Raw genomic sequence first — 23773 nt, forward strand, 5'->3', positions numbered from 1 at the left:
TTATGTCTTATTATTAAATCTAGACCCATTCAACACGTAGCTCATGTTGTCTAGGTCCTAACTGTGCTGTCTAACAGAATTTTCTAAGATGGAAATGTTCCGTATCTATATTGTCCACATGACAACATGTGGCTACTGAGCACTTAAAATGTAGGTAGTGCAACTGAGGAACTGAATTTTTAACTTTATTTAATTAGTTTAAATTTATTTTTAAATAGCCACAGGTGACTGGTGGCTATGGCATTAAACAGCATAACTTAGAGGGTTCAAAGAATATGAGCAAATGTCTTGTTATGTTAGGTCTAACTATAGTCCGCTTGTTGATTTCCATAAGCATGGTATTTACAAATGCTTACTCAAAGTAATATGCCAAAAAACCTTTTGTCCTGTGGTTTTATCTTCACTCGAAAATATGATTAAATCTATTCCAGGAAACATCCAATCAACATTCAAACAAATCTGAACAAAAAATACCATCTGAAAAGGCTTTTATTAGCTGACATATTAGCTGATGCTAGTTCATACTGTCAGCACAACTATACTGATTAATGAGGCAGCCTGGTGGCCTCTGTCAATCTGTCTAATGTTGGTTCTAGAATGACTAGAATTCAAACTCTGAAATATCCACTCCTAAAAAGTTTTTGTCCATTATCTATCATAACACAAGAATACCAATTACTGCATAGTTTTCAGCTCCATTGGTTAAACACTGCAAAAGTATGCCAAACCATTTTACCCGACAGACATATTTGTTCTTCCATTTGCTCAGCACACAGTGACTGTTTTGCATCAATTCCTGAAGGAAACAGAAAAAGAGAGAGTGCAGTTGGCTATATACATTGTTGTTATCAGTTAGAGTGCTTCTGATTTGCAAGCACCAAGAAAAAAAAAAAAAAAAAAAGATCAGCATGCCACACAAAGATGCAACTGTTTTGGAACTCCTCACTAGACAAAAGCAAAGCTATCATCACCAGGAGAGCTGATCCTTTATGAAAATTAAAACTGTTGAAAGATGTTTTAAAACAGATTTGTTTGTTGCCATTTTTGAAACTTTTGGAAAGATACCTCCAACTCCTTGAGTGAGTCTCGAAGTTTTTCTGGGCGTCTATTTTTGAGTGTCCACGGATAATCTCGTGCTGGCAAATGAAACATGTATTACAGTTAGTTAAACATGATTTAAAAAGGAAACTCTGCTTAGCAGTGTGCCTTAGGAGGATTAAAATAAAACACCTCCTTAATTGAGAGGAAGTGGGCTTCATTTCCATCATCAAATAACAGCCTTTTGAAAGGCTCTGTCATAGGAACAGGATTTTTACCACAAAACAACCTCGGTGATCATAATTTTATGAGGACAACCGATATGGCTCAGAGAATCCCTGGGAAAGTTTCCTAGTCCTGGAAATCTAGTACCTAATTGTAAATGACCAAACTCTTTACCAGAGAAGTAACTTTTTCATACAAATAATTAAAAGGTTCAATCCAAAAGAAATTCCAAATTCTGTAAGTAACCCTCTCCAACCTGAAAATTCCTGAGTGAATGGATATACCGAGGAAAGAAATAAAACACAAAATATGATGCATAGAATATAAATTTAAAAGTAAGCATCACCTATTAAAACTTTTTTATCTAAAATGATCCTCTTGGGCAGCCTGGGTGGCTCAGCGGTTTAGTGCTGCCTTCAGCCCAGGGCATGATCCTGGGGTCCTGGGATCGAGTTCCACATCAGGCTCCCTGGATGGAGCCTGCTTCTCCCTCTGCCTGTACCTCTGCCTTTCTCTCTCTCTCTCTCTCTCTCTGTGTCTCTCATGAATAAATAAATAAAATCTTTAAAAATGAATAAATAAATAAATAAATAAATAAATAAAATGATCCTCTTTAAAATGTATATGATTCAATAATGATAAGCCTTTCTTTTGTTTTAAATGCCCTTAAATAAAAGATAAAATTATTCAGTAGACTCAATGTTAGCCTAAGACAAACTAAAAATAGTTTTATTAAAAGAACAAAATGTTAAATTCATTATAATGATATCTATTTCATCAAGAAAATGAATTCATTTTTTAATTCTCCTAAAAAATATTTCTAAATAAGAGCTGTATGTATGCATTTATGTTCTGTGTATGTACTCATATAATATACAGTATATACAGACATTTAAACTTTACAATAGAATTACTATATATCTTATTTCAGCAAATTAATTTCATTCTATAAACCTAGTGTACGTGTTGAGCATATGTGCAAAGTTTTAAATTTATACTGCAGTTACTAATGCAGCATTTAAAAAAATTAAATGTGAGCTCACCCACTTAAAACAAGGGAACAGGGGATCCCTGGGTGGCGCAGCGGTTTAGCGCCTGCCTTTGGCCCAGGGCGCGATCCTGGAGACCCGGGATCTAGTCCCACATCGGGCTCCCGGCACATGGAGCCTGCTTCTCCCTCTGCCTATGTCTCTGCCTCTCTCTCTCTCTCTCTCTCTCTCTCTCTCTCTCTCTGTGTGACTATCATAAATAAATAAAAATTTTAAAAAATAAAAATAAATAAATAAATAAATAAAATAAATAAATAAAACAAGGGAACAGGTAGGACTTTCAGCTCTACCTGTATTCCAAATAAAACTTAAATTATATTTAATTTCAAGTCATTAAAACCACCTTTCATTGTAGCTGTATTATATATATATACTTATACACCTGAGAAAAGACTATAAAGAATAAAGTGCTAATAATGCTATTCATTACAAATTTTCTTTTTTAACAAATTTTATTTTCTTTGAATGGGTAAAACATTAACAATTTAGGCATGGCATATAACAAAATGTTATCAGAATTTAAGTCTGATACATTTCTTTTAAATACATAAGTGACATAAATATGGTTCATCAAGAAAGTTTATGTTTACACAGGTATCTCTCTTATCAAAACTGGATAGGGATCCCTGAGTGGCGCAGCGGTTGGGCGCCTGCCTTTGGCCCAGGGCACGATCCTGGAGACCCGGGATCGAGTCCCACGTCGGGCTCCCGGTGCATGGAGCCCGCTTCTCCCTCTGCCTGTGTCTCTGCCTCTCTCTCTCTCTCTGTATGACTATCATAAATAAATTTAAAAAAAAAAAAAACTGGATAGAGATTTCTTTTTTTTTTTAAAGATTTTATTTATTTGATTAATGAGAGACACACAGAGAGGCAGACACAGGCAGAGGGAAAAGCAGGCTCCATGCAAGGAGCCCAATGTGGGACTCGATCCTGGGACTCCGAGATCACACCCTGAGCCAAAGCCAGACGCTCAACCTCTAAGCCACCCACGTGTCCCAAAACTGGATAGAGATTTTAATGGTCTAAATTAGAAATGACTAACAAATGTAATTCTCACTCATGTTTATAGACCTAAACAATGGAAATTTAGAATTATAAGAAATTTGGAAGGAAAAACATTTCCTATTTGTGCAGAAAGCTTAAAATATTTTTAAGACCTAATCTTCAGGGATTATTAAAGTTCCAGTTTTATAATAATTCCAAAAAAGTAAAAATAAGCTTACATTCTGCCAGCTTCTGCTTTTCTTCTATGTTACCATGCTCTGTCAGTGATACTGTAGCAGGAGAGAGAAGGAAAGAAGAAAAATAACTGGAAATTATTTTAATTAAAATACTTTGTATTTTTAAATATGCATATATAATGTGTATTATGCACATTGTTGAGATTAATAAATTATGCTAAATTTTTTTAAAGGCAGTTGGAAGAAAACGTCATAATGTGGATGTTTTCATTTCCTAGAAGTATTTCCTAAATTTGTAGTGAAAGGGCTTACACGGCACAACAGGTGGGCCAATATCCTGAGCTCACAATCTCTTCAGATAGGGAAGAGAACTGCAACCGAGTCCAGAACAGAAGTTACTTCAGTCTGTCATCAGAACCATGAAGTTAGCCTATTAGCCACCAAGCTACACACACAGGATGCCCACACAAGCCCCACTTCAACAAAGACCAAAACAGGAAGTAACTAGCTAGAAAGACCTTTTGGCCCATCATGAAACTTCTGGGATTAACAGGATTAATCAGATAAAGAAAATTGATCATTCACTCAGAAATGCCTATTTCAGATATCAGGTGAGGATCCGGGAGGCCAGCAACAGTGGGACCCACGCATTAACAATGCCCTCTACTGGAACACTGATAGATAAACGTGAACAGACTGTCCAGTTATCAGTTGGATCGGCAGTAAAATGAAAATTTTCATGTTCTTCTATAGCATTTTCTCAATATTGCTTTATTTTATATAGAACAGCTATCAACCTCAGCATTTTTCTAAAGAACTGAAGTGACTTTTTTTTTTAATTTTAGAATTTATCTAAAGGTCATGCAAAGAGTTTTTAATGGTCAGTATTTTATAGTTTAGAATATTTCATTTATAAAAATTAGTTTAGTAGGATACTTAACCTGGTGGGTCTTTCTTGTCGTAATACTGGTAGATCCCAATGTCTCTATCTATGGAAAAGAAGAATTAACATTAGATTATGGTAAAAAGTTTATTATGTGGCAGGACTGGGGTGGGGTAGGCAAGGAGGACAGAAACAATCTTTTTGAATAAATAAGATAGTTCAAGAGTATCTGGACATGAGTTCATCTATTCTAGGGATATGCAGGAACTGGAAGTTTTATCAATCTAATTTAAAAAGATTTATACAAAACTAGAAGAGCATGAGGAAAGAAGTAGTAAAAAAAAACAAAACTGAAATCAAGGAAGACCAACTTTTCTCTTTCACACTTCCTCTGATATTTTTCACAGGGTGCTACCAAAAGGAACTGCCACTAAGCAATGCCAAATGAAATTAGAGGATGGAAAAAAAAAATGCCCTAACTGTTGGATTCTGAGCTGTTGTTTTCTTGTCTCTACTTTAGCTTAAATCTAATATGGTGCTTGGGGGAAATTTGCAGGAGAAAAAGAAAAAACTAGAGGAAAGTATGGTTAAGTTATCTGAAGCTTGTTTAGATGCAAAAAACCTTCCAAACTCATTCAAGGTGCTATCCTGGGGCCATAGAAGCAAAGCAAGGCTTACTAGATTTTGAGAGAACCAAGGACTCTGTCCTTGCAATTGAATTACAGCAAAACCAAATAATTGTGTCCATTTTATTCCTAGCTGTAAATAGTGAAATATTTTTCTCTTTGAAGTAACATTTATTTCCCTCCTTGCAAAATAATTCTAGTTACTAACAAAAGGATACAACAGTTTCTAAAGAAGTGGAAGCAGTACAGGCTGCCCCCTAGTGACTGACTGCTCCAAACTTTCTCAAACTGAATGACGAAACTTCAAAAAAATGTATTACAGTTGTAATTTTTATTTTTTTAAGATTATCTAAGTAATCCTGCACCTAACATAAGGCCCAAACTCACAACCCCAAAATCAAGAGTCACATGCTCCACCAACTGAGCCAGCCAGGCACCCCAATACAATTAACTTTTAGTTTTTAAAAATAGTAAATCCTATGTACATATTAAAACTCCATTCTACTCATCATGCCATTAATTGGGACATACAATTTTTTTTAAGGTTTCATTTATAAGTAATCTCTACACCTAACATGGGGCTCCAACATACAACCCCCCAGGTCAAGAGTCACGTGCTCTACTAACTGAGCCAGCCAAACATCCTGGGACATATCATTTTAAAGAATATAATCTCTTTCTATTGGTTAGATTATAAATATCTGGGCAGCCCTGGTAACTCAGCGGTTTAGCGCTGCCTTCAGCCCGGAGTGTGATCCTGGAGACCGGGGATCAAGTCCCACATTGGGCTCCCTGCATGGGGCCTGCTTCTCCCTCTGCCTGTGTCTCTGCCTCTCTCTTTGTCTCTGTGTCTGTCATGAATAAATACATAAAAATCTTAAAAAATAATAAAATTACATTTAAAAAATAAAAATATTTAATAAGGGGTGACTGGAAAAGGTCATAAGTAGGGCTCCTAAAATACCAATAATATTTTATTTCTTGGGTGATGATTTTATGGGTATGTTCATTTTTTGATAGTTCAAAACACATCTTTATGATCTTTATCCTTTTCACATATGCTCTACTTCAATAAAAAGGTTAGTTAAAAAAATCTAAGAACCATAAGCGTTATGAACACATGCAATATTCTCTAGTGTAATATTCCATCACTAGATACAACCAAATATTTACAACTCTAGAACAGAACTATGAAGACCATAAAGGGCCCTGAATTCTTAACAAAAAAAATTTTTTTTTTTTACTTAACTAATCTTTACAGCCAACATGGGGCTTGAACCCTGAGATCAAGAGTCTCAAGCTCTTCTGACTAAGCCAGACAGGCACCTCAAGGGCCCTGAATTCTGTGCACAAGTCTGATCTACTCCATCTGACCCAGGGTGGCCTGTCAAAACCCAGTCAGAGACTATGCTGGATGAGGAAGATGTCCAGACAGAGGGTCAGCCTGATGGTGTGTCAGAACCCTAACAGGGTGAAAAGGACATTCACATGGGGCAATGGCCTCATGACGGGTGTCAAAGTGAGGAAGACATCCACAAATGGAGGTAGCCCAAAAGGTTGTATCAGAACTCATGTGAAAGAAGAGGGCATCTATGTAGGGGAGGGTATGGTCAGAGACAGGAGGCTAAGTCCATAGAGAATGGATTAAGTAAGCAAAAGATATGGAAACCTCAGGTTTCTCACTGTCTGAATAGAGAAATACAAATACAGAAAGGAAGAAAATTAGAATGAACCCTGTGGTGGTAAATTAAAATCAGTTTTTAATATATAGAGATAGATGCAAAAATGAATGTGGATATAAATATGTATACAGACATATATACACACATACATTCCCTAGGCTCTGCCCACTGAGAGCCTGGTTAACAATGACACTCCAATAGCAGTAAGCACACTTAAAGAACACCCTGGCTTCTAGACACCTCTCCTCTAAAAGGAACAAAGCAGGGTGCCTAAGTGGCTCAGTTGGTTAAGCATCAGACTCTCAATATCAGCTCTGGTCTTGATTTCAGAGTCGTGAGTTCAAGCTCCATGCTGGCCATAGGATTTACTTAAAAAAAATACTTCAAATCTCAAGCATAATGAAAGTATGTAACTGGGTTACTAACTTAATCTAAATGGCAAGAAAGGCTTTTCTAGATGACTTATTAAAGCTGAGCCCTTAAAAAAGGAGGATTTCATATGGGCTCAAAGACAAGAATGTTCCCAAAGAAAATATATAGGCCCTGCTAAAGATCCACTTGAGACTGAAGACCTTACTGCACCCTGAGGCCACTGTGCACTACTGTGAGAGTCTTCTCTAAAAACCATACACTGTCTGAATAGGAGAACTAGAGACAGAGGACTTTAGGACAGATGGAAGGGCAGGGAAGGATTTTACTAGGAATGTAACAGAAGACTATGGGTATAACGGAATCCAGATAAAACTGACCAGATTTCCAACTATGGAGTCCTAGCTGGGTAAGGAGATAATTGGTGAGGGGAATAACAGAGTAGGAGAAAATAAAGGGACTAAGAGATTGATGAACTTCCTTAGGCTCAGGGCATGATCCAAGAGTCCCTGGATCGAGTTCTGCATTAGGTTCCCCACAGGAAACCTGCTTCTCCCTCTGCCTATGTCTCTGCCTCTCTCTCTCTCTCTCTCTCTCTCATAAATAAATAAATAAAATCTTAAAAGAGAGAGAGATTGATGATCTCAGAGAAGCATAAAACCTAGATAATATGGGAGTAAGGGAACAAGATGAAAAAAATCGGCAATTATGATTAGAGAAAAAAAAACTTCAATTTAAGATTCCAACTCTACAACAATTCTGGCTTCATTATAAGAACAAATAATAATAAAATGTTTCACTTTGCAAATCCTTGTTTTAGAGAATGTCAAGATAGCTAACAGTACAGTTTCATTAAGATTTAAATTTTCAGAAATGTATTTTGACTAAGGATTCTATTGTTTTTTTAATGCAAGAAACAGAAACATAAAACAACACAAAAAAGGACCTTAATCTCTTCAAGCTCACTTATTCCTTCCATAAGAAAATTATACCTATATGCAGTTGAATGTATCTATCATACTTCTTTTTAATTTTATTTTTAAGTAATCTCTATATTCAACATCGGGCTTGAATGCACACTCCAAGATCAAGAGTCACATGTTCTACAGACTTCTTTTTAAAGAATATTTGCATTGATACCATTTTGAGCTTCCTAGAAAAATATCCCTAATTACATATGATATTACCATTGTCTCTAGGGGTATAAAAAGATTGCTATTTTTGGCTTTCAATCTTTTTTAAATATCTAATTCAAACATGTGCAGGCCTTTAAAAAATTCAGGTATACTGCTAAAGTCATTCAACATGAACAACACTGTGACACTGTATCTTCTAGCCCTCAATATCTACCCCCTAAGGGACGCCTGGGTGGCTCAGGGGTTGAGCGTCTGCCTTCAGCTCAGGGTGTGATCGTGGTCCAGGGATCAAGCCCCACATCAGGCTCCTTGAGATGAGCCTGCCTCTCTTTCTCTGGGTTCTCATGAATAAATAAATAAAATCTTAAAAGAAAATACCTACTCCCTAGAGATAACTATTTACAATTATGAACTGTTTCTTCTCTATATTCCTCCATATTTGCAAATAGTATTCTCACTCTGTAATTTCTTGATTCTTCAGTTGTAGGTATTATCTATTGCCTATCCACTACGGAAATTGAGAATTCAGTTATCTTTTACCACTATGTTCCCCTCCCTATCTACTGACACTTACACTTCTCCCCATCCTCCCCATACAATTAGAGCACAATTTTTGGTTAAGTCAGCGCTAACAATGCTAATGAATATCTAAATTTTATTCACAACCAAACCATGGGGTAGGTACACTGTGACTGCATTTCCTTTTTTATAATATGTCCCTGACATTAAAAATTACCTTGTTTTTTATTGCTTTAAAAATATATTAACACTAATTAATCTCCAATATACTCTAATATTATCATTGACCAATCAGTATAATTTTTTCATTAGCAACCTTTCCCCTCCAGCCTCATGATCCTGTACCATTCTGAACTAACTTCTGGGTCTGATGCACAGACACTGTCTATTTTCCTGTAAAGACAGATGTGTCTTCCTCTGTCTTGGTTTAATTACCTTGTTTGGCAAGACACATACGTTCTGGCAGTTTAATGAGAAAAGGAAGGTGAATTTGGTGAGTATTTACATAGCTGAAAATGTTTTTTCTCACAAATGACTGACTAGTTGTCTAGGAAATAATTTTTGGAAATAATTTCTCTCTGAATTTTGAAGACATAATTCCATTGCCTCATAGCTTCCACTACTGGTGTCAAAAAGGCCAAGGGCAATCCCAATCCTTTGTATGTGATCCATTTGTTCTTTCTTTGCTATAAGGTCTCTGGGTTTTTTCTTTTTGCTCAGTGTTCTGAAATTTCACACTGATATGCCTTCATAGATACCTTTTCCATTCATTGTGTTCAGTACTTATAGGCCCTTTCAACCTATAAACTCATTTTCTTAGTTTGAGGAAAATTTCTAGAAATATTTCTTTGATAATTTCTATTTTTTCTATAAATTATATTTCTATAATTTCTCTTTGCTGCTCTTCCCAGAATTAGCAATTGAGCTTAGAATTCCTATGTTGAGACTTTACTAGTCTTTTCTCTCCTGTTTTTTAATCTTCTCTTTTGTCACAGCTTTCATTTTTTTCTATCATATTTATGTGTATTTCAACATAATTATGTTTCCTTGATTATAAAAATAATATATTATTGTATAAAATTTAGGAAATAAGCAAAAAAGTTAAATGTCCCATATTTCCAATCTTCAGAGATAGCTACTAATAATATTTTGTTGTCTCTCCTTAGAGTTTTTTTCCTCTGTATATTTTTTACTGTTATAAAAAAATATTGTAACATTTTTGTTTCAAAATTATTTTAATTGTTGGATGAATACAAATGATATGTAATGTAAAAAAATAAAAGATTAAAAACATTAAAAAATAGCAAATCTAAAAAAAAGAACATTACCTTTTTAAGCTTCCTGTGTACTCCTTCCTATTTCCATTCCACATCCTCTTTTCTCAGAGCTATATTAAAATTTTCTGTCTATAATCCTAATATTCTTTATAGTATTACCATATATATTTGGTATATTGTTTCTCCTAAAACAATACATTATTTAATTTTGCCTATTGTTTTTGAACTTCCTCTAAATGCAATCATACTGTTTGTACTCTTCGGCAACTTACTTTTAAAATTTTTTTGCTCAATATTATATTCCTGACATTTATCCATGCTGTTGCATGCAGCTGTAATGCATTCACTTTCTCTGTTGCACAAATGTTATTTATCCATTTTCCTACTGGGTTGTTTCTAGGATCCTGAATCATAAACAGTACTATTATGAACATTCTGTTACATGTCTCCTGGTACACAAGTGTCAGGGCTTTTGCTAGAATATATACCTAGGAGTGGAACTACTGGTCAATATGTGACATTCAGTAATTGTATCAGATAATGCCAAATTGTTTCCTGAGGTGGTTGAACCAGTTTATATTTTCAATAGCAGTAAAATAAGCTCAACTTTTTCTTGTGTTGTTTTGGGGGTTTATTTTTTCTATTTTAGGAGAGAAATTTTTTTTCTTTTGAGTTAAAAATTTTTTTTCTGCTATTTTTAATTTCCAAGAGTTCAGAATAACTTTCCAGTGTTTTCTGAAACTTCTGGATTTTGTTTCTTGCTCTTCATATTTAAAAATGAGGCACTAGAAAACTGATTAGAAGTTCTGTGTACATGAATAGGGGTTGCTGACTGGTGGGCTTTACTGATCAGCCAAGGACCAGGGTGTTTCCCCCTCAAATGTCAAAGTCAATAGGTCTTCTCTCTGGGGTCATACAGTTGCTCTAGGCCCTCAAACTCCTTTCTTGGAAAGTGTACAACTGGCTGCGACATATTTCAGAATCAAATGAGATTAAGAGGACTTCACCCATCAGTATGTAGGTTTCCAATTCATCCCCATTTTCACTTGAGCACCTATCCCCTGTCTTCTTCTCCTGGAGCTAATGTCTCCAAGTTTAGAGCCTCTCTAATTAAACATTTCCACATGTATGAGAGGTGTCTCATACTTCTCAAGCAAATTTTCAAGTCCCTTTGTTGTCACCCTCCTGCTGCATCCTCATCCTTTTGCAGAATCTGGCATCTCAAATTTTTGTATCTTTCTAGAATTTTGAGATAAATTGGCTGTCTTTGGAATTCTCTTCTGTAGACATTTGATATTCTGATTTTTAAGCTTTGCTAATTTCTCCAGCCCTCCTATCTTCCAAAAATTGCCCAATTGCAATTGTCTCCTCTTGCATTCTCTTCGTCCTTATGGGTTTATGCCTTCTTCATTTTAATTCATTTATTCTCATTTTAGAAGAATTTGGGGAGGAAGCAAATGTGTGTTAAATCTACCTTGTTGAACTGGAAATTCTATTCTTAGCATTTTAAGCAAAGTAAACTTAGTGAAACTATAATTACATTTGCAAGGCAAACCATCTTCTTAGTAATGATGCTAAAGGCATATAAATAAAACATTCCTCCTAGAGTTGTTTCAGTTAACCAAAAAGGAGAGGATTTTTTAAAAGATGTTTCCTAACAATACATACTTTATGCTATTATACTAATAGGCATCATTAAAACATACTTACATTACTCCTGTCCCCAAAAATATTAAATGCAAAGAACATAAATATAATTAATTGTACATCTTAGCTGTATGTTTGAAATATTACCTTAATACAGAATAGAAAAACCTTTATCACTAGCTAGCCTGCAAATATTTATGAATATAAATCAGTCATTACAAACAATCTCAGGAAAAATTGAACATGTATGTATCTTAAGGGGAAACAAATATTAGGCCTATAAAATCAATTTTCACAACTGAAAATCTAACTCAAGCTGAAAAAATAACACTCAGAGTAACTAAAAAGAATTATTTTTCATTAAGTGTAAAAAAATAATGCAACACTAGCTACACAATCCAGGCTCTAACCTTTACTAATACTTACAACGTTTTAACTTATATTTGAAAAATATTTAAATTAACCAGAGCTCATTTACCCCCAATGTGTAAGGTATTCTTCAAAGACCACAGGTGCAGTTCAGTCAAGCAGAAAGACATCTGATGGCAGAAGAAATCTCTGTTCTGTTTAAAAAATAGTTAAAAAGAGATGCCAATTAATTATCCTCTATTGTCAATAAAACCAAGACCCCTTAGGAAAACAACAGAATCATTTGACACTACTCATATTTGAGACATGAGGTCCATTAGAATAAACATATCTTAACATATCCTTGGTTAACAATCCAGAAATAAACTCTAGAAAGAAGAAAAATACACTCTTCCTAAATGTAGTATGCCATCTCACTGAAAAATGTGGTAATAAGAATCTATGTATTTGAATTTTCAATAACTTGTTGGATTTTTAAGGCTATGAGTATATTTAGAATTATTTAGTAGATAAGCATTTTTAAAAACATCTTTAAAAAAAGGAAAGGAACATCTGTTAGGTAATTATTAAATACAAACACATTTTGTGGTGTATTTTTAATATACAAAGCAAATATTTATGATCTTCCACATATAAACAAGCTAATTAAAATGGAATTGGCAAGGAAAATATACACAGTTACTATTATAAGAAACATTTACTTAAACGTAAACTATGTAAAACCACATTAGCATTCAAATTAGTTTGTTAATCTGCATGTCATGATAGATCCAGATATTCTACTCAAATTACATTAAAAAAGAAAAAAAGAAGAAAGAAAAAGATAACAAAACAGTACATCAAATATTTCCTTCTAGTTTTATTTTTTTTTAAGATTTTATTTACTTATTAGAGACAGAGAGAGTGAGAGAGAGAGAGAGAGAGAGAGAAAGAGAGAGAGAGGCAGAGACACAGGAAGAGGTAGAAGCAGGCTCGGTGCGGGGAGCCTGACGTGGGACTTGATCCCAGGTCTCCAGGATCATGCCCTGAGCTGACCGCGGCGCTAAATCGCTGAGCCACCGGGGCTGCCCTTCTTCAAGTTTTAATATCAAGATATTATTAGATATTACTGATACTTTTTCATGAGGTAGTACCTCATTAATTTGGACTAATTGGAGAAAGGTCAATATGAATCAGAAAAAAAAAGTCAACGTTTTATATTTGAAAGAAATTTATGTAACTTCCAAATGTTTGCTTAGAAATACATATAGTACTATACTGTATGAATAGTTTGCTATATATATTAGAAATATGTAAACTATTGATATCTTCTTCATAGAGATCCTAAAGGAATTACTCTTTCCAACAAATTTCTGAATAACGAAGAAAGCTCGAAAAATATTTTATGACATCTTTTAAACAGAGGAAATAGTCCCCAGCTTCTTTAACATTAGGAGTGACTAAAAATATTTCCCATACTATTGATATGGTGATAACCCAAAATTATTTTAGACATACTACAAACTTCTTTCATCCTTACCTTCACTTTTACATTTGATGTCAGGGTATTTACAATAATCAAGAAACAGATTCATGTTCAAATAACAAGATGCAGTGTGCCAATACTGAAATGGCAGCGTGAACAATGGGAGAGCATAAAGGCCAAACCTACCTGGAACAGTGAGGCTCTGAGAAAGCCACAGAAAAGTTGTGAAATGTTAGCAGGACCTCAAAGAAGCATAGGATTTTACCAGTTAAATGATGATATAGAAAAGGATGATGATGATAACAGGCAACAGGCAATACTTGCTAAGAATTGACCTCATTACAAGCATTGTTCTTAACATTTTATATGTATTAACTCATTTAATCCTCATAGCTATCCTTTGAAGTAGTACCACCATTACTCCTAGAATGAGGAAAATGAGGCACTGAGAAGCCACACAGACAGCAGGTAGTTAAGGCAGGCTTTGAATATAAGAAGACGGCTCCAGAATCTGCACTTGAAACCAGAGCACTCTACAGTATTGGGCTAAGAGGTGTGGGAGGGAGAACAGTTAGTAATGTGAGTAAAAGGATGGCATATCCCAGGAATCACAGTAAATTAAAATGCATGTAGAAAGTGATAGAAAAATGAAGCTGAAAAAGATAACAAGGAAACAGGCTATAAAGATAATAGAGATTTTTGGATTGATCTGAGTTCACTCTCCTCCTTGAACTTAAGTGCCTTGAAAGGTTAGCGATAAAACAAAGGACCCTTCAATCCCCAGATCAAACCTGCTGTAACCAGAAGCTGACTGCCACTGTATACAGATATGAGACAGAAGAGCTACTGGACCTCATTATTATGAAAGAGGATGAAGTTCCTTACCAGCAGGCATTAAAGAACAAGTGATATTAAGCCAATTATAAGTTTTTCAATTCAATTGAGCATTGTCTCAGAATTGTCTCCTCGGGAGTGACTCTAGTGATGCTACAATTACTCAAAATATTTCCAAAGCCATATTCTTTGGAATTGTTTTCAGTTAGTTTTATGAGGCTTATTTCAGGATTCTTACTTTACGGTTATACTTTTTTTAAAACCAAAATACTTACTGTATTAGAATATGTAAACTGTACCCTTTCTCATTTTGATGGATGAAGCCTGGAATGTTTGTTTAAAGAAACATTTAATAAACTAAATAAATATTTATTTGCATTTAGTAAGCTTAATGTATAGATTCTAGATTCAAAATGCCTGGTTTCTTATTCTAACTTCTCAGTTTACTAGCTAACTGGGACAACTGACATAATTTAAGTTCTCCCAGATATAAAATGGGTATAATGAAGTATCTACCTCAGAACTATTTAAAGGGTACTTTTATTCAATTAATTTATTGTTACCATTGTCGTTGCTACTGCTCAATAGGTCTAGCTTTATACAAATTTATATAGAAAAAAAACACAAGAAGTGTATTTCATACAATCTCTCACCTCAGATAGTAATTTCACAAGGTGAAAGGGATAAAAGAATAAGTACAAAGTACATTAGGGGTTTTATGAAGGGAAAACATCTCCTTGTGGAGGAGGAAAACATCTCCTTGTGTACCTAATTCAGGTACAAGAGGATGTACCTGAATTAGGACATGCAAATGGATTAATATTTCACTAACAACAGAGAGAGAATGTGATGAACAGGAGCATATTTCCTCTGATATTGAGGAACACAAGTCACAAATTCAGACTACACTACAAAATAAAAATTCACATCCTTCAGTTTAGTGTTTACTCAGACACCAATAATTAGAATTTATCACAATGTGGGCAAAGACAAGGCTGAAATTTAGCTTAGAGTAGCTAAATAAAGAAGTTTTATTATGCAAATTCAATATGAAAAAAATTTATAGCTAAAGCCAAAATGGCCATACCTTTACTTATATATCAAAAGCAGACTGCATTTGAAACTGTTTTTCAATTTAAATCAATTCAATAATAATTTGTCAACTTTCCCCTGATAACAGAAATGGAGAGTAAGGAATAACTGTCTTTGTAATCCATACTATTTCTAAAAGGCAGGAGTGCTTTTAACTTGAAAACCAATAGATTCAGGGTACCTGGGTAGCTCAGTCAGTTAAGCATCTGCCTTTAGCTCAGGTCATGATCTCAGGGTCCTGGGATCGAGTCCCACATGGGCTCCCTGCTCAGCGGGAAGTCTGCTTCTCTCTTTCCCTTACCCCCTCCCTCTGCCTGCCACCCCCCTGCTTATGTGCACACGCTCATGCTCTGTGTCAAATAAATAAAATCTAAAACAAAACAACTAAACAGATCCACTGCCCATATTTGTACTAAATCTGAAAGTCCTAAAGTACTCAGAAATTACAGCATTTGGGGGAGAACAAGCAAACTGAGGTCCATGGAGAGTTTCAAATGTCAAATGCAAAGGCCAGGACCCTTGGTATTTGGGCATAAAGAGAAATCCTGAGAATATTGCAGGTTTGAGTCTATGATCTGGCTTGTCTTCCAGCTTAGTATCAAGGATTCATGTCTAGTCTCAATGGGGTGTGAAGGCTGAGAAAACTGCCCTATTCCTCAAAATGCTCTGATAGATAAACAACATTGCTCCAGTTTCCTACTAAAAAATACAGGAGAAAGGGGGAGAAAGACGTTTTGCTTTATAAAGGACTTCTTTATGGCCCCCAGAGGGAACATTTGGCAAAAGGGTAATGCAGTGGCTACAGGAGATAATACCCAGCAGAAAGAAAGCAGGACTGGCAGCCCTTTGGATTAACATACTCAGCAAGAGTGATGGAATCCAGATAAAATGGAATCACACTCAGCAAAAGTAGACATGGTAGCCAAGGAGTAAGCCATAAAACCTGGAGAAATATCAGCAATAATCAGTTGATGGAACAAGGCTAGCAAATAATAGGTGAGGAAAGGGAGAAGAAAATACCAAATGTCCACTAGTAAATGACTGTACTTGTTTATGAGCACATGTGACAATGGCTGTAGACTCCCCCAAATATATTATAATTAAGGAGGAGTTTTGCAGGAGTCATGCTATAACAGGCAGGCCAAAGACAGTCAAATGTGAGTTATTCCTCCTTCTTTTCCCTTGAACTTTAAATATTTGCTAGTAAGACCATATAAAACTAAAGAGAATTAGTGGAGTAAATAAAACAACCTTATAAAAAAAATCTATGATAATAACTACATGGGCATGATGAGAGGGGACCACAAGTCAATATACTTTTTAGTCCTCAAGATATCCTGCTATCTTTACACTGTGTAGGTTTTTTTTTTTTTTTAAAAAAAAACGCAGATCTTTAAATCTTGCATCCTACTCAAGAATGCCACCAGTTAAAAAGAATGCTGGTAATTTCCTTGTTTGAAAAATCTGCCTGGAGGAAGTAGTCAAGACTGAGCTTGTATTATTTAAATATTGTATTAGCGCATAAATAGTTGTTTTGAAGGAGGGAAGAAAAGAATTTCAGAAGAATGCTGGATTCTGCATTGTGGGATTGGGGTGTGAGCAGGGATTAAAAAGGTAGAGAAATAGGGAGTGCCTAAAAAAGTTGGCTGAGAAACGCTGCCCCTGCTCAATGCCCTTGTGAATTTCTGGGAATAAAATCCAATGCATGACTTAGAACTAGAACAAAAGTAGCCGTTTAAGGGAAATATTAAAGAATGAATGAATGAATAGAAAATATAGCAAAGAATTATCCAAATGAAAAGAACAGAAGGAAAAACCTAAACAACAACAAAATGCCCCTACTTTTTAATCTTAAAATAACTCTTACATTTTTACAATTTTCTGTTTAATTTTGTACAGCAGCTGGTGACAATCCCAGATATCTCAGAAGGCCATACTGAATCTAAACTTCCAGTCTCCATAAGAGAGTAAGAAGCATGATTTAAATCAATCTTGACCTAAATCTGGATGATTGTTCTACAGGGAGCAGAACCAGTGATAACCCAAATTTTGAGGACAAAGATGAGAGTATACTAAAGAGCCTTCTTTTTACTTACATTTTTAAAAAGTTTAAAGCCTTCCCCCCAAAACAGGTTATATTGTAAACAATTAATATATATTTGCCTTAAGAATAATTGTTATCATATAGACTAAATTTTAAGAAAGTAACATGCAAAATAAAAAGCTGTGCTAAGATGTTGTAACCTGTTTTGTTTTTGATAATTTTCTTTTGAAAAATAAAAACTATGTTTTAGAGGTACAGATTTCTTGCCACTAAGTACATCTGCAAAAAAGTATACTTGTCTTCCCTGGTTTCTGAAGTCAGCTATTTTGGCTGCTTTGGGAAGGAAGCCTGTGGGCAAATAAAAACCCTAATGTAAAATATGATGGGAAAGGAAAGAATTAACAAAGAGAAGACACTGCTGTGGTTTAACAAAGATAAATGATACCTGGTGCCAAGAAGATACTTAAAATAAATGTGTATCAGAGCCGAAGGGAGTCTTTGTTGAGCACAAACTTAGAGTGGATACTTGCTATTTATTACCAATAGACTTTCTGAGTAATATCTAGTCACCAATTCAAAACATACAAAAATAAGGACAACTAAATATTAGCATAAATTTAAGATAACCATTAGTTTACTTGTATTTGGTGTTTTAATCCTCAATAGGTAATTTTCAAATTACATAAAATACAATGTATTTGAGATGCCTGGATGGCTCAGCAGTCAAGCATCTGCCTTTGGCTCAGGTCGTGATCCTGGAGTCTGGGGATCATCAAGTCCTGCATCAGCTCCACTAGGGAGCCTGCTTCTCCCTCTGCCTATGTCTCTGCCTCTCTCTCTCTCTGTCTCTCTCATCAATAAATAAATACAATCTTTAAAAAAAATACAACGTATTCCCCTATAATCTCTTGTCAATGCCATCAACCAGAATTATATTAATACTTGCTAAGCATATGCATGAACATACTTAAGCAATGTCACATTATTGGAAATTAAGATCTTAAAAAACATTTTGAGGTATTCAACACCAAATCAAATGATTAAGCAATGATAAAAATTTGTGTAAAAGGACACAGGAGTCTCAAAAAAAAAAAAAAAGACCTCAAGTTTTGACTGAACCCACAACAGAAGACTAGAGTGTTAGAAACAGTGAGTCATTTGTACCTCAGAGTCCCATGATATTAATTATATAAATTATCAATTAAACTACATTAAATTAAATATCATCAATATTTTGAGCACTTTAGGTATATGACATTTTACCATGAATCCTAGATACAAAGATTTACAAAGTAAATCTACTACAAAGTAAATCTATCTACAAAGTAGATAGTCTCTACTATCAAACAGTTATAATCCAGTGCAGCAGATAAAATATCCAGAAAAAAAGAATACAAAGTTTCTGGTAAGTGCTAATTTAGCAACAAAGGGCCAGGGGTGCTCAGTAGATGCTCTAGTTTGATAATAAAGAAATGTTCTTATAAAGTAGAAGGGTGTTTGAGGATTGTTCAATTTTGAGAGAGGATGAGAGATTAAGAATGAGGGAATAATATACAAAAGCACAAGTTTGCAAGCCTTATTTGAGAAATAATAAGCAATTGGTTTGGTACACAAATACAAGAGAGAAATCAGGGCCACACTAAGAAAGTCTGAATGCCATACTTAGCCACCAGGACTTCACATCTTATGTGCTTGGTAGCTTATGAGGAATAGTGACAAGTTTCTGATCTGGTAAGGGATTTCAGAAAAAGTAACAGATCAGAATTGTTGTTGGAAGATTCACTGTTCAGGTGGGAATGAAGGAATGATACAAGTGACCTGTTTGAAAAGAAATACAGTAGCAGGTAACATTAATATTCAGTAACAAGAACTTGAATTGGGATGGTAGCAATTGGAATATAAATAAAAAGAATTAAAGTCACCCTTTGAAGAAAGAATCAACAGCATATGTGAGAAAGAAGGAAGTGAGAAAGACGGAAGAATCTGGAGTAACCACCAAGGAATGGGGATCTGGCTACTGCTCAGTGACCCTTGCCTTGAACATGGCTCCGCAGAGCAGGCCTGTCTCTCTCATCCTGTGCCAGGTAAAATGGTACCAGTACATTCTGCTCACGACTGCCTCAACTACTCAATCCACACACCTCAATCCTCTCAGCCACTGGCCTGGTTCCTCGGTCTCCTATATTACTTTTCCTTTGCCCCTCAGTTTTTGTAACTCTGGCACTTCCTCTTCCTTAGACTGTGATTTAGCTTCTTTACTCTGGTGAAGGACTCACAAATATCATTTTTCTTAGCCACACTCACTTCACAAGAACCCCTTACACAGACCTGTTCCCACCTGGTTTATTTTAGTTTCAGGAAGAGGAGTTGGCTTAAAATATACATAGAAACAGGTTAAGCTAGAAAAGGAGCAAGTTTTGCCAATGCAGGTTAGCTGAGTTTTTGACACAGTGGAAATTTAAGGTATAAAAGTAGATATGGGTAGAAATGTCTAGCTGGTAGTTAGAAACACAGAAAAGGGACCTAGACTGCACCAAAAACTATTTTGGGATTTTCTGAATAGAAAGTTAAAAACCACTGAATAAGATCCCAAAAGAAAAATAAAGTCAAAAATAGATATTTTGGTAAATCTCCAAAAGAAAAACAATGAAAAAGAGATTAAGACAATATAATGTCAAAAAAAAAAAAAAAAAAAAAAAAAAGGACAACAGTGTCAGGAAAAACAGGGAAGAGAAAACAGCATATGTGGTTTTTTAAATGGTTATATAGTGATGATCAAACTTGTTTCTGAATTTCAATGTAGAGATGACCTCAATACAGTTTAATGAGAAGTAAAGTTTTATCAAGGACACACCGATTAAGTCTTCTAAAGAAGGTGTGGTTCTACTGCTCTGAACGCTGGGCTGTAAGCCAAAACTGCCTCAATTTTAATCTGGCTATGACAAACTTTCCCCAAACCATTTAATCTCTCTGCCTCAATTTCCCCACTTACAAAAATAGGGATAATGATATTGACCTACATTTGTAACAATGTTGTAAGGATTAATTAATGCTGTATAATGCTTTGAAGATGAAAAGCACTGAGCATTATTAGTTGGTATTGCATAAGTAATTGCCTATAATACTGAAATTTTTATCCTTTAATTTTATTCAAACAGCAGTTATCACATAAATGTCCTAGCTCCCTTAGTGACATTTATCTTCAAATATTATTATTAAATTATTATTTTAATGTATCTAGACCTTTTCTAGATTATATCATACATGTTATTTCACAGTATATCAAGATTTGATCAGTTCAGAAGTCTAGAACACCTTTTCAACCTAAACATTAAGTGCTAATATTCAGGACATATTTATTTGCTAATAAGCACCCACTGCAAGTATTTAATAAATGCAAAAAGATAGTATTTTAACTTAGAAAATTTTAGATTTAACAACACTAACCAATTATATGGTAAAGGCAAAATACAAAAGCACAAAGCAATATTAAAAACACTGTCTTTTAACAAAAAAAATAAGTAAAAATAAAAACACTGTCTATAATGTCCTTATTTCTAAAACAACCTATACCACCTAAAAGTGTACAAGAAAATGAAGAGAGAAACTTTTAAATCCATTAGACACTGTCTGGTCTTTTGTTTCCTTTTGGATTTTTAAATTATAATAGTAATGCATACTTACTGGTTTAAAAAAATGCAAATATAGAAATATTTGATTTTGAAATGACTATGTTCCCCTTCCCAGCTACCCTCTCCACTCTGAACAGAGCAATTGCACAGCATGGCATGTGGCCTTCTAGATTTTCTTGATGTACTTCAGTATGTCCACATCCATACTTACTTGCTTTGTGGTTTTTTTTTAAGATTTATTTATTTATTTATAATAGACATAGAGAGAGAGAGAGAGGCAGAGACACAGGAGGAGGGAGAAGCAGGCTCCATGCCGGGAGCCCGACGCGGGACCCGATTCCGGGACTCCAGGATCGCGCCCTGGGCCACAGGCAGGCGCCAAACTGCTGAGCCACCAAGGATCCCCTTGCTTTGTGTTTTTGTAAAGACAAGATTTTACTATACATTCCATTTGCTTTTTTCACTGAACACGACAGCATGGATATTCTCTGTCAGCATACACTGATTTACTTCATTGTTTTTAATAACCGCAAGATGTTCCACTGGATAGTGATAATTTACTTAACCATTTCCTTAATGTACATTCTGTTTCTACTTTTTGCCTTATGAATAATACCATGAAAACATCTTACATTTTGATAGGTAATGTCAAACTGGCCTCCAAGATGACTGTGCCAACTTGCATTTCTACCAATAACATGATTATCTTTTCCCCTATATTCTCAATAACATGGAGAATTATCAAAGTTTTACACTTTTGCCAATCTGGTAGGTGAAAATTGGATTCCTAGTTTTTGGTTTCATTTTTCCATTTATTACAGATCTCAAACACCTTTTCATGTACTTTTAAACAATTTTGTTTCTTCTATAAATTACTTGTTCCTATCTTTGTCCATCTTTCTATTGAGTTCTTTATACCTTTCCTTGAGTATTAATAATATTAATCCTTTGTTATGGAAATTGGACATATTTAGCCCTTTTAAAAAAGTTTTCATCTACTTTATAGATGAAAAAATAAAAGAATATAGAATTCATGTTGTTTTCAAAATTGAGTGTAAGCTAACAGAAAGCTTTTTGAACTCCACTCAACTAATGCTTTGCACAAATGCCCTGGGCAGAGGTGGTTCTTCACAGCTGCTCAAAATTGGTCAGATGATGCTATTTCTAGATGAAGCAAAAGGCAACAGATGCTTATGTTCCAGGAAAAACTATGCATCATTCTTCCTATAAGAATTTAGAGGAAATTCTATGCCTAGAAAGAAAAGTAGGAGACCCTTCACTTTGTCAAAATATATTGTGGCAGGGATGACTGGGTGGCTCAGTGGTTAAAGCATCTGCCTTTGGCTCAGGTTGTAATCATGGAGACCCAGGACTGAGTCCCACATCGGGCTCCCTGCATGGAGCCTGCTTCTCCCTCTGCCTCTGTCTCTGCCTCTCTCTCTTTCTGTGTCTCTCATGAATAAACAAACAAAATCTTTTAAAAAATAAAATAAATTAAAAAAATATATTGTGGCAAAAATCTTTATAAATCTCCTGTTATTAAAAAAAAATCTCCTGTTATACTTAACTTTGGAAAATATTTCTCTAGGGTGTTGTTTAAATTATTTAATTCATTCAGTTAAAAAGATTTTGTCCATTTAACATTTTCCATACTGCAAGCAGTTTTGACATTTAGACAATTTATCAATGGCTTCTTTATTGTGGCCTGTTTCCTTTTCTTTCTACTCATTACATGAAACAAATTAAATTTCACTAATATTTAAAGATCAGTGTTGACCTTTGCATAGCCATTTTCTAGGTTCCTGTTAATACAAACATCTTGTTTGCTGATGCTCATTTTGAATATTTTGCTGCATACCATTTCCATTATTCCAAAGAGATTTTTATCTAGTTGAAGTACATTTTCTCCATGACCTTGCAAAATAACTGCAATGGCTTATACAAGGCATTTTAGGGCGGGGGGGGGGGGGAGAGAGAAAAAGGTATGCTTACGTATGCAAATAATAACAATAAAATAATCTTTGCCTACCACCACCTTTACCATATGTATTCACCTTTCTTATCTACAGAAATATGGACTTAATACTTCTCTTTAGGATGTATTCCAATCACAACAATAAAAAGACAAGGAAAACAGAAATTTTGGCAATGTAATCATGATAATTAATCTAGATTATAATTCCATAAATATAGCCTATTGCTATACTTGGATAGAAAGAAATGGGACTCTGAGGAGAGAATAAACTGAATTTCAGGAATAATTCCTAAAGAGCTGAGTTAAAAACAAGAGAACACTGAAATGCTCTTATCTAAACCAATGGTAACTGCCGAAATAATTTGTCAATTTAGATTTACTGTTTTAAAAAGCATATAAATCAAAGACTGTGCAAAGTGAGCAAGAATGAAAAAAGATAGAGATCCTTTCTCTTCAAATAGAAAAGACAGTGAAAAATTTTGAAGTGGCCTCCAGCTATACCACCTCAACCTTGTCAGATTTCACTTGTCAACACTTTGATGACAGATTGCCACCCCCTCCTCTAAAAAACAAACCCTAGTAACTGTTGAAAGAAATGGCCTCTTATAAAAAGTGGAATATTTCATGCAATTTGATAGTTGTATACTTTAAAATCTTTTTTGTCCCCTAAAAGAGACCTGAAAAACCTTCTTCTGTGGCTTTAAGCTAAAAAACCCTCCCAATGTAGGGA

General features: G+C 34.8%; 1 protein-coding gene across 10 annotated transcripts in view; it reads right to left on the reverse strand.

The window, feature by feature from the left end:
• LOC112673404 (WD repeat containing planar cell polarity effector) overlaps positions 1–23773 on the reverse strand; it is a 424409-nt gene that overhangs the window by 306673 nt on the left and 93963 nt on the right. For 8 of the 10 annotated variants that reach the window (XM_035721693.2, XM_035721691.2, XM_035721688.2 and 5 more), the window contains 5 exons: positions 12111–12195; positions 4435–4482; positions 3536–3586; positions 1066–1136; positions 680–796 (listed from right to left, as the gene is read on the reverse strand). In XM_035721693.2, coding sequence (XP_035577586.1) covers positions 680–796; positions 1066–1136; positions 3536–3586; positions 4435–4482; positions 12111–12171 — 348 coding nt within the window. In that variant the 5' untranslated portion in view covers positions 12172–12195. The remainder of the gene's footprint in view (positions 1–679; positions 797–1065; positions 1137–3535; positions 3587–4434; positions 4483–12110; positions 12196–23773) is intronic. The other 2 variants (XM_049115575.1, XM_035721694.2) reach the window with 1 other exon arrangement.

The sequence above is a fragment of the Canis lupus genome, chromosome 10 (assembly GCF_003254725.2).
Source record: "Canis lupus dingo isolate Sandy chromosome 10, ASM325472v2, whole genome shotgun sequence".
Taxonomy (NCBI): domain Eukaryota; kingdom Metazoa; phylum Chordata; class Mammalia; order Carnivora; family Canidae; genus Canis; species Canis lupus.